Source organism: Centruroides sculpturatus, unplaced genomic scaffold (assembly GCF_000671375.1).
Source record: "Centruroides sculpturatus isolate CEXI.00-Female unplaced genomic scaffold, Cexi_2.0 scaffold404, whole genome shotgun sequence".
Taxonomy (NCBI): Eukaryota; Metazoa; Arthropoda; class Arachnida; order Scorpiones; family Buthidae; genus Centruroides; species Centruroides sculpturatus.
Window position 1 is genome coordinate 100,696 of NW_019384604.1, and position 11,845 is coordinate 112,540.

General features: G+C 32.3%; 1 protein-coding gene across 2 annotated transcripts in view; it reads left to right on the top strand.

The window, feature by feature from the left end:
- LOC111625115 (fat-like cadherin-related tumor suppressor homolog) overlaps positions 1-9,977 on the top strand; it is a 104,097-nt gene extending 94,120 nt beyond the window's left edge. Inside the window, exons 8-9 of one of the 2 annotated variants that reach the window (XR_002756685.1) lie at positions 3,634-3,737; positions 3,993-4,125. Coding sequence is in view for 1 of the 2 variants with exons in the window: in XM_023368151.1 (XP_023223919.1) it covers positions 3,993-4,135; positions 9,666-9,833 (311 nt within the window). In the remaining variant the exon portion in view is untranslated. Of the gene's footprint in view, positions 1-3,633; positions 3,738-3,992; positions 4,136-9,665 lie in introns of those variants that run through there. The other variant, XM_023368151.1, reaches the window with a different exon arrangement.
- Positions 9,978-11,845: the final 1,868 nt, after the last annotated feature.

An 11,845-nucleotide genomic window follows, 5' to 3' on the forward strand; every position in this document is an offset into this window, starting at 1 on the left:
GATGATGTTGAGTCAATGACTGGGCAGTTGATGGTTGACCATATGATGATTGAGCAAATTTTGTTCAATGTCACTCCAACCAGTTTGCTTTGATATTGACTAGTTTTCACCAGGCTTTAGTGATGCTGGAGATAATCCTCAGTGTGGTCCCTGTTGTGAAGGTATAAAATCTGAAGGTGATGAACAGTGTGTTTAATGTCTGATCATAATTGATTCTTCGTGATGCTTCTCATATGCAGTATGATACTGTGTTTTAAACTTGGTAGATTTGCAACATGCCCTTGATTAAACACAGTTTTTAAGTGTCTCAATAATAAAAAATTACACAGATTAAGATCAGGAGAATGAGGTAGCCAGGCAATGGCTACCTCATTCTCCTGAAAAAATGCAAAACTAATCACTTTATTATCAGTAAAGTATCACAGAAACTTCTATATGCAGCTTCCTATATATGGAAATACTCTGTCTCGCATGAAAATGGCTAACTCAAGAGTATCACTGTTTGCAGCTAGAATATGACAATTGTTGTGTGTTTCTTTATATCTCAGGGCTCTTTGTTAAAGAACATGTCACAAACCATTGGAACTAACTTCTTAGAAGAAGGACGATCCAAGGATAACTGTGCCTATGAATTCACATCAGATTGTAACTTTAGGCAGTTGCAGTGGAATCTGCTAGAAAATGTATTTTTCATAGCACAAATGCAATGGTTACAGGTATTCATTGTTCCACTGAGATGAAAATATGCCATATTACTCTATAACAGTGTTTTTCAACCTTCTTGAATACGCGACCCCTTTACAAGTTAAAAAAATCTGGCGACCCCCTAGGGCCATATTAAAACTATATCAGTGATTTTAAAAACTATATATTTAATTTTCTCTCTGTTGAGACAAATTATTGTTGATTAAAGTGAAAATTTCAGAAGAATCGACAATAACTTAACACACATAAAGTATGAAACTTCCTTTAATTATAACATTCGGCACAGGAAGATGTTGACCTTTTTTTTTTTTGTTTAGGATCAGAATTTTCAGCTTCTACCTTTCTACTTTTTATTTCTTTTTGCAGATCAGCTCAACACTTTTTCCGCTATCATTTTCTGGGGTGGGCCATAATTCTTGCTGAAATTGTAGTTTTTTTAATGTAGTGTAGGACCTACAAACACTTGTCTTTTTCTTTTACCCGCGGCCCCCCGTGTAAGGCTTCGCGACCCACAGGTTGAAAAACACTGCTCTATAAGATCTAGGCCATGACTCATCCATTTCCATTCTGACAAGGGAAGTTAATATAAAGATCCTTTGGATTCCCTATTGGTTGCAAGCAACTGCTGGTTGTGACCAATATTATACAGATAACAATGTATCAACTCTCTCAGTATCTTTCACAATACACATTGGCTACATCCAACTGTTGTTGCACTGCTGGAGCTTTCAACATTATGCATTGATTGCAAACAGCAACTATAGTAACATCTTCAATGACTTGTGAAGTAAAAGTTTGCATCCTCAACTGGATTGAACTCCCAGACATCCAGTTTTATCAAATTGAGTTACCATTTTCCTGAGAGTTTGTGGAGTCAGTGGTTTTTTATTTAAATTCTTAAGATAGCAAAATTTTCAAACTGCAGCATTGTTGATTTTATAAAACAGCTTCACAAGAAATATATGTTCTGGCAAGGTGATAGTCATTGTAACAGATATGAATGATATTTAATAGTTGTAGCCAATTTTATACCCAAAACTTGTCTGCAGTATATGTTCTTATACTCAAAGACAGCTGCATTTTCATTGCTTACAGTGCCAAAAGTATTGTAGTGGTGGGTTTTGTTACTGATATTTTTTAATGAAAATTTTCTTTTGCTTGTCCTGAAATGTCACAGACTAGGGATATCAATTGAAGCCTTGAAGCTTTGAACCTTAGAAAACTTTTGGCATTTTTAGGGTTTGAAGCTTTGGAAAAAATGAATCGAAGTTATGAAGATTTTAATTAATATTTAAACAATAGTAAAAGTAAATTTCAAAGCAGAAGAAATTAAAATGCCAATGTTGGCATGCAAATGTAGTGAAAATGTAGAGAAACTACTTAGTGCTCAAAACCATTGAATATACATCAACCCATAGTGAAAGGATTTGTGGTAACATTTTAACAAAACTAGAGAATTGATTGTCTCCTCATCTTTTTAATGCTTTTGTATACTTAACTTTTTATTTCAAAGAAAATCCTAAATGTATTTAATAATCAAAATATGGTAGTGCATCGAATATCCTAATATTGATCAACTGAAACATTGGTTAACCAAAAGTGTTCCAGTCAGCAAATTCAAATTTCCATTAGTGCTTTGGTGCTGCAGCATTCTCCCCCTTCCTGCCAACCTAAACTGTAGGCCTACTTTAATGTACTACTTTATGTAAGGTATGTATTTGTAGGATGTGTGATACAAAATACTGGGTGTTTATAAATGAATGGTGCAGTTTTAAAAATTAATAATAAATCTATTTATAATCTTATATGGGCAAACCTTAAAGCATAAGCAGCGACAACTGTCCAAGTTTTTTATGCATTAATCACAATCTTTCAATATGTGCACCCATGGTCACATGACACACATCTACACAGTAATCAAATTTTTCCCATACACGGTGTAGCATGTCCTCCATGATGGCCTGCAGTGTATCCTCAAGGGACATGGGCATTGATGGTACATAAACTTGGACAGTTGCCACTGCTTAGGCTGTAAGGTTTGCCCATATAACGTAATAAATAGATTTATTATTAATTTTTAAAACCGCATCATTCATTTATAAACACCCTGTATATACAGTACAGTTTTGTGTTTAATATATTTTTCGTAAATGATTGGTTATCCAAACAATCCCAGTTCCGAATTGTTTCAGATAATCGATGCTCTACTGTAGATTTGAATAAAGTTTGTTTCTAAAATTTCTGATCTGCATTCATGAATTTAATTTTAAGAACTCTCAATATAGTCATTTAATCAATTTATAATAGATCAAATTCATTCCTTTCTCGTAATGATAAATTACTGTGACAAAGATGTTAGCTTTTGTGGTATTTTTGAAACCGTGCCAGTAATTTTTAGTAATTCAAACACAAATTATTTATTGTATTTATACAGACATTTGGCAAATCACAGCATTAAATTTTATTCAGTTGATACATGTTCCTCTCATTATTATTATTATTCCTCTCATTTGTACACGTTTCGGGCATTTCTTGCCCCTCTTCAGCCAACTTCAGCCAAAAATGTTAGCATTAAAACTTTTAAAACTGTAAAGTTTTGAAAATAAAGTTTCAAAACTTCAAAGATTTAAAAACCCAAAGATTTAATATCCTTACCATAAACTGGGTCTGGTTTCATTTGGATTGTTAAATATCTTTCTAGACAGTGTTGAATAGGATACTTCAATTATGATCACTTAGTACTTTAATAGTTTATTTTACTTCTGTTTATATTTTAGTTGAATTGTATCATTAATAGATGCATTTAAAATTTAGTCTAAAAATTGAAAATATTACATAGTAATATTACATTAAAATGTATTTTTAATTTTAAAAATGCAATCTGTTTAAAAAATAATAAAGATTGATTTGAAAGTACTATTTCCTTAGTATGATCCTGATGAAGGCTTAAATGAAGCTGAGAATTCTTGCAATTTTGTGTGTTTTGAATCCAGATAAAGTCCTTGAAAACTCAGACTGTTATTGCTAACCAGGTGTGAAGTCAGTTCCTAACTTTTATTGTTGTAATACTTCTTATTTGTAATTAATTATTAATAAATTGTGTTATTGTTTTGTAAAGTAAATTTTCTGTTCTGTATCATGCACTTTTTTCTCAAAATTGCACTGTTTAGACTATTGAATGTAATTTTTTTTACAAGTATGGCCTTCTGGAATTTCTCCAAAAGCTATACTTATTTTATTAAAGTTGTAAAAACTTTAATCATGAACTAAAATTTTCATTCACTTAGATGGAAATAAAGAAAATGTATTTATGATGCAGCAGCCTGATATGGGAGCTATATTATTAAGAAAACAACTTCATTGGGAATTACAGTCAAAATATAATTTAACAGTTGCTATTACTGATGGAATTCATTTGGTTTATCATGTGGTAAGTGTTTCTTATTTTTATATTTAAAGATCTTTTACCATCAAATACAATGGTTGGATAAATTAATTTATTTTGTTTCTGGAATGTCTAACAAATAAATACTGAATATTAGTTTTCCAAAAATTATTCAGTTTGAAAAACAAAATGGAATAAATTTAATTTTTTCAGATACAATTATTTAATTTATTTATTAAATTTTATTACAATTGAAGATATAATTTTCTTTGAAAATTAATTATTTAAGAAAACTTTCTCATGTCCAAATCATTTTCTCAGACCAAACTATCTACAAGAACTGTTCAATATGAAATAACTATAGTAACTCAAAACCATTATACAGCAGCAAAAAAACTTCAGCAACTGATGTTTTTGTTCATTTTAAAAGACCATTCGCAGGTTACAAACTGTAATTTGAATGATTTAGAAACGCAATGGAAATAACAGAACAGAAAACAAGAATAAAATAACAAACACAGTAACCTCCCTCCTGGAAGAAATTTAAGGTTACCAAATAATAGCAAATACCATGAAAATATTGAACTATTTTTAAATTAAAACAGAAAATAATAAAATACAAGATAAAAATAAAATAAAATACAAATAAGGTAAACGCACCAGTAGTGGACNTCACAGTCGGGAAAGTAAAATTAAGAATGTGTAGAAATGCATTTAACTTAGCGTTACAGAATATTTTGTCTTGTTTAGAAACGTTTAAATAAATGGTTAAAGAAAGAAATGTCTTATTATTTACTTTCAAAATTAAAAAAAAGAAAAAAAGGCTGATGTGTATTCAATTTTCTTCCATAATGGCGTCGCTACAGCCACTGTATGTAGTATATTCTAGTTCGTTGCTTTGCTCCCAAATCAGTTCAGTTTATCAGGTAACCACGCTTATACTTAAGAGATCGTCGAAATTCTACAGAAAAATCGAATTGTACATCATTTCCTTGAAAATATTTTACTGGTATTCTGAAATTTATTTAAATAAGTAAATACCGGTGTCCTAGTTAAAGATACAAGATAAAAATAAAATACAATACAAATAAGGTAAACGCACCAGTAGTGGACACTTTGAACTTCAAATATGAGTAATAAGGTTGTAGATGGTTTCACTGTTCAAACATACAAATCATTCATTAGACAGAAGTTCTGTCTACTGAATGATTTGTTGAAACCTTTTGGGAGCACAGGAGAGGTCAAAATCAAAGTTTAATTTGATCCACAACCAGAAATAGTCGTAACAATCCATGAAACCTTTTTATAACAGTGTTGTCTTCGTAACAAACTTCACGAACGTTTTCGACCTCCACCAAGGTCTGCTTCAGGTGGTGACTAAATGGTGTTATTACTCAACGATTGTTTGATTGTTATTACTCAACGCAGTGTTAAGTTATTAGAAGTCGTTTTGTGTCAGAAATAGTCGATCTTTGTTTTTCCATTGTTTTATTGATTAAAAGTTCGTGTTGTATTTTCATACAAAAATATTTCTAACTTTTTCTTTTCTTTCAAAAAAAAATTATTTTAACACAAATTTCAGTGAGGGTTCAGATCTGTCCAGAGTCTCACAGTGATATGATTAAACCCTACTCCAGACAGCTTGACAGGTTCGATTCTTTCTGGATTAGTCTGTCATATCACTGTGGTAAAGTAAAGAATTTGAAACATTTGTGAAGATGTTTTTAATAATGTCTCATAATAATTCTCATATGGAGTGTGGATTTTCCATCAACAAAGAATGCTTAATGGAAAATGAAAAAGAATAGACATTTGTAGCTTATGTGACTGTTGGGTCGGTATCTCTTCGATACCACGTCAGGATGACACCACTGTATCCTTCAATCGATACAGAGACTACAAGTTCGTGCGAGTAGATAGGTATGAGGTTTGGACCCGGAATGGAGAGAACTGAGAGAAGAACGGAAGAAACTGCATTCAAAGTTGCTTTAAACATAAATAACCATTTATTTATATATAATCTAAATTAGGTTTACATCAGTGAATAAAATGCTAACATAAACTACATGAATCGTGTTTAGTTATTGATCATTTTCTAGTTCTAATTACAACCGAGCAGGGTAAATACCTTAGGTTGTATTGTTGATCAAGTACCAGCACAAAAAAAGGTCCAACAGTTCTTTTCAGTTGAGTAGGTGTTGAGGTCTTCTAGTTCTGTAGGTGAGAAGGAGAAGTTCTGTAGGGAGGTGTTGGTTGATGTTCAGGAATCTTGGTGGGAGGTAAACGATCTGCGCACACACACAATCCAATAATAACTTCCACCCCCTTACTCATCATGCCTGTCCCTTTTATATCAAGTCCTCTTTTTCGAACCTTTCCCCGATTTCGTCAGCGATGACAATCTTCTTGGTCCAATGAGGTGACGGGTGACACAATCGTGACACAGAAATGTACTCATCTCAACAAGGAACCCAACTTGTGGGAATCGAGGTTTTTATCGATTTTATTTTTCCCTTTTTTTTTTTTAATTTTCTGTTTTCTCGTTCTGTCTTTATAAAGTTTATTAAACAAAAAAAAATTTTAGTTTATAACACGAAATTTCTGATCCTCACACTTACAGTAAATTACATGATACAGTCATCTCAGCTAGTGGATTGGGGAAATTGGATATATCAAAATAGTTTATTCATGTAACTTAAATTAAAACCCAGAGATACAAGGAAGCTATGGTAGTTTGTAAACAGGAAGAAATGAGGCAAGAGAAAGAGTGAAGTGAGAAGTTGATGGCTGCTGAAATTATGAAAGAGATAAAGAAAAAGATGATGATGATTTTTGCAGAAGCTAATAAGATTGGGGACATTAATGTGCATTTGAAATTGAAGAATTTTTGAAGAACTGCAAAAAAGTTTATTTTGTTCTAATTAATAAAGAGTAATTATTTTGTGATATTTACTCACTGTGAATCGCATAATTTGGAAAAATTGTATTGGGTTTACATTATAAGGTACAATTATAAGGTTGACAGTTGTTAATTACTTTATTATAAAAGTTGCTTGTCATTGATTTCATCAAAGTATTTAAATGCTCTTTTTCTATTGAAAGTAATGCTAGTAACAACAATCTTTTCTCTGACTGAGTGTTCCTTGAAAATGTATGAATTACCTCATGGTTGAAAAACTGTGCTCAACAGATGCATTTGTAGATGGTACTGTAAAAATTAATGATCTCTTCTTGGTGCCATATCAGATTCCTGACGTCGGCGACACCTGGCGTAGGTTTGTAATCCGCCAAGGTGTATACTAGGGAAAGTTACTACCCAGAGTGGTTTCCCGTTGCCTTCTCTGGGGCGCGATGTTACGCGAGGGGAACTAATGCCTTCCGGGAGGACTTTTATGGGGAACTGGCCTCCTATTTAGTCGTTATTGGCAAGGAGAAAACCCGGAAAACTCCAAGCAGCCAGCCTGTCCGATCGCGGCACAAACCCACGACCGAACTCCCAGTGTTTAGGGTACGAAGACCACTCGGCCACTGGTGGGCTGAATTATATGATTTAATGATATTAAATCATATAATTCTTTTAGTACTTCTTTGTTCAGATCATCATTAATTATAAAATTTTTTATGTCTAAGAGTACTTGCCAATATAGTCTGAACATGAATATAAATATTGCAATTTACTACATAATTTAGGCAAATCAAAAAATTTCCATAAAATTTACATAAAGAATTAAAACTCACTTCAGAAAATTGTTTTTCATAATACAGTAAGACCCCACTTAATGCTACTTCGCTTAAAGCTGATTCGATATAATGTGGTCTGTTCAAAGCTTAAAAAAAAAGCTCAAAATTTACACTGATTTAAGTTATCGTGGCATTTCATTGATTTGTATTTAATACAATCAAAAAAAGGTGGAAAAAAGGTGTACTTTCTTTAAATCTATGTTTGTTTGGTGCAATTTTGGAAAAAATATAACATCATGGATGCCATAGGCAATATTGGCTTCACTTGGCAAGAATTAACTGATAAATGCACGAACAAAGTGTGGAAGAGAAGTTATGGCTCAAGGTATCCAAGAATTCTCAACGAGAAGAGCCTATTGCTGTATCATTAGGTTGACCAAACTCAACCTAATCAATATGGTAGGACTAGGAGATGTAGACGAGTAGGATATTGAGGAGTTACTGCAGGTTTCTGGTGAGAATCATACCAATGACAACCTTCAAGAGCTGGTAGAAGAAGGAATTCATGTAAAATTAGAAAATAGAGATTCTGAAAACAAAGAACCCATAAAATTTCTCTACAGATTTCCTTAGTAAAAATTTGGTAACAATAACCAAAATTGTCAATCAAATTGTAGCAAATGATCCAGATTTTGAAAGGAGTGCAAAAGCAAAACCAGGCATTTTGGATGCAATCTTCTGCTACTGACATTTGCTTAAGGAAAGAAAAACTCAACAAATGAAACTTCACGACTTTATTGCAAAAGAACAAGAATTTCAGAAAAGCCAGGACCTTTGTCACAAAAAATGAACTTCACATTTCTGTGTGCATATGTTTATGTGTTATTTAACATATATTATTATGCAAATTAATATAAAAATAACTTAATAAAAATAAGTAAAATTTGTTTATTTTTGGTTGCGTGTTCCCTTATCCCTATTTACTCTATGTTAAAATGACCTTATTTAATGCTGTTTTGTTTAGTGCTTTGTTGTCTAGGAATGCATTTCCTATGTTAAGCAGGGACTTACTGTATTTAAAATTATTAACATCTAAAAGTGATAAAATAAAGATTTTATGCCTGAAAATCTGTCTATACAATTATAATTAAAAGAAAATTATAATTAAATGTAGGTTTGTAAAGAAACATACATAAAAATAACATAAAGTATTCTGTACTTTTTAAATCTTAAAACAATGCACTTAATCAAATAGCTCCCTATGAGTGGCTAATGGATGGAATCATTGAAAGCATTATATGATATTTTGGTGTGCATCATCCACAAGCTAAACTGTCAGAGGTTGGTGCTCTGTAAAATGCATGTGCAAATACATATAATCTGGCTGCTTTACACAATTTAAATATTTTTGCCATGGAAGCTGTCCCATATTCAACAATAATGCGCTTCCATTGGGAATATTCATATATGAATTTATATTTGTATATACAATAGTAATCTTATCATTTTTTTACATGTATAGAAATTTGTAATAAAATACATAATGCAGTTATAATAAAATAATTTTAATTTTAAGTAATTGAAAGTACATTAAAATATGAAAATTATTGCACATATGTGTTTATATTTTAGAAAATACAAGAGAAGCGGTGCTTCCACAGCTTCCATAGATGGCACGCCACTGTTAGCACTACTATATACATTTTTTGAGTTTTAGTTTTAGTTGGCATTCTTGCTATTAACTCTTCTGTTTTTCAGTTCACTGTTGTTTATGTTTTTTGGCACTTGTTAATTTTGGTATATACTGAATGAACAATTATTTTTTTTAATTTAAAGTTGTGTGTTTGTCTTGTTTATATGCTTTTTTGACATAGTTAAAATATTACTTTTATAGCTTCAAATAGAAGTAAAGGATGGAAATAATTACCGACCTCAGTTTTCTGAGCAAACATATAATGTTGATGTATCGGAAAATATTAAGTCTGGTACTGAAATTCTTAAACTTCAGGCAACAGATAAAGATCAAGATAAACGTTTTTTTTATAGTATTATCAACAGGTAAGTAACTTTAAGTAGTGTTCATTATTTATTATATATTGATTTTATACAAGACATCTTAATGTTTACATGCAGCAAAATGCAATAAACTTTTCTCAAAATAATATACATATAGTAAAATCTTAATGCATCATTTTTTAGTGTAATGGAAAGCAAAAAAGACACGATAAATAGGAAAAAACAGTAGTTTCATAAAACCATTAAAAGTAAGAAATAAGAACAATTTAATGATAATTATTGTTCAAAATAGATGATACAATACTACAGTATACTTAATACATTAATTTTTGCTGATGAAATCTTTGACATTTGTTATATAAATTTTATACTTGAATTTGAAGTACAGTATTTCAATACGTAGAATGTATTTGTGATCACTGTTACTTGTGCTGTGTATATAAAAGAAAGATTTTGTTTTCATCAGCACTTCATATTTGCTATTGTAAGATACGCACGTGGTGAGAGTGTTTCCAACTAGAGGAAAAGCAAACAATACAACTAGATAATTTTTCTTCACTCGTGTTTATTTTCTGTCTCAGGATTCTTTTATATTTCGGCACTCCTCGTTTGGTGTTTTCTAGACAATTTCGGCAGTAAATAAAAATCTTGCGACAATACTATTCAATGCTGTACAAAAAAAAAAAAAGGAACTATAACTAAATACTTAAAGCTACTTATACTAAATGGGAGGAAGAAAAGATAAGCAATAGGATAGCTGGATATTTGATAGAAAAAGAATGGGTACCCAAAGTGTCGACGATCTCGGATTGATGGTGGTGATATCGGACTTATCAAATCTTGGAGAAATAGTTGATTGGTTAACTCTGTCCGACTCTCAGAATCAGTTCCCCAAATATTCTGTTCTCGGGATATGCTTCTATCTCCTCTCGATTATTAGCTTTGGCTTATTGTCTCCTTTCTTCTTCTGTTGATAACAGAGCAAACTGGAGGTCTTTACAACACGTCCTCTCTCTCCAACGTCCAAGCAAAAAGTGAAGTCTTGTTCGACCCCTTAGCCCTTGGGCTACCATCTTTTCTTTGTCTTGAAAATAGGTCACCACCACCTTACCAGGAAAGGATTAAGGAAGAAGTTTCTGGAAGGCGATAGACAAAGGAACTAACAACAAAAAAAAAAAAAAAGAAACGAAGGGAATACTAATAATAAAATATACAAAATAAGGCGTACGGCCACACTATATTATTATTCTTTTCCTTTTCCTCCTTTCCCCTCCACATTCCTAGACAGCAAGAGTCTTTCACACAACTCTGTATAACCCTGTACACACTAGGCGTTTTTCAACGCGCGTTAAACGCGCGCTTAACGCGCGTTTAAAAGAACCAAGAGTTCTATGTAGCCGTACACACTCAAAAGCCAAGCGCGCGTTAAACGCGCGTTTTGCAAGCGCTTATAGATTTTTGTTAAAACGCGCGTTTTGTGAGCGCTTTACGGGCGCTTTGAGATATATGTGCTGCCATGTTACCGTACATGCGATCGCGCGTTTTGCGGGCGTCAGCCGAGCGCTTTGAGATATATGTGCTGAAATGGAAAACGATCATTTCGATACTGATCTATTTATTGATGAAATCTAAAAGAGACCAACCATCGTCAAAGGATTTTATAGATATTTTTAAAAAATTAAAAAACTTGAATTTATTTTGTCTTAGTTTTGGATACAACGTCGCAAACATTTCATGCGTCAGTCTATCTGGTAATATTGGGTGCACCCAAAATTCTCTTTGCCTCCGCCGTCGTCTTTTCCACACACAAGCAATCACTTCCACATCCATTTCCAAACCGAGCCAGTGCGCACGCTCCGCTAAACGCTCGTCAAACGCCTAGTGTGTACAGGGCCTAAGAATAAATATGCATTTCAGTCTTATGGAAATGAAAAAGATAACTATTTATACAGTATTATCTTTCTGATATTTGTTTATTGGTTAAGTATACTTCTAATATTATAGCAAGGTTTGAAAATGATGGTTTGATTTTACAATACAAAGCTGGCTATCCAGAAA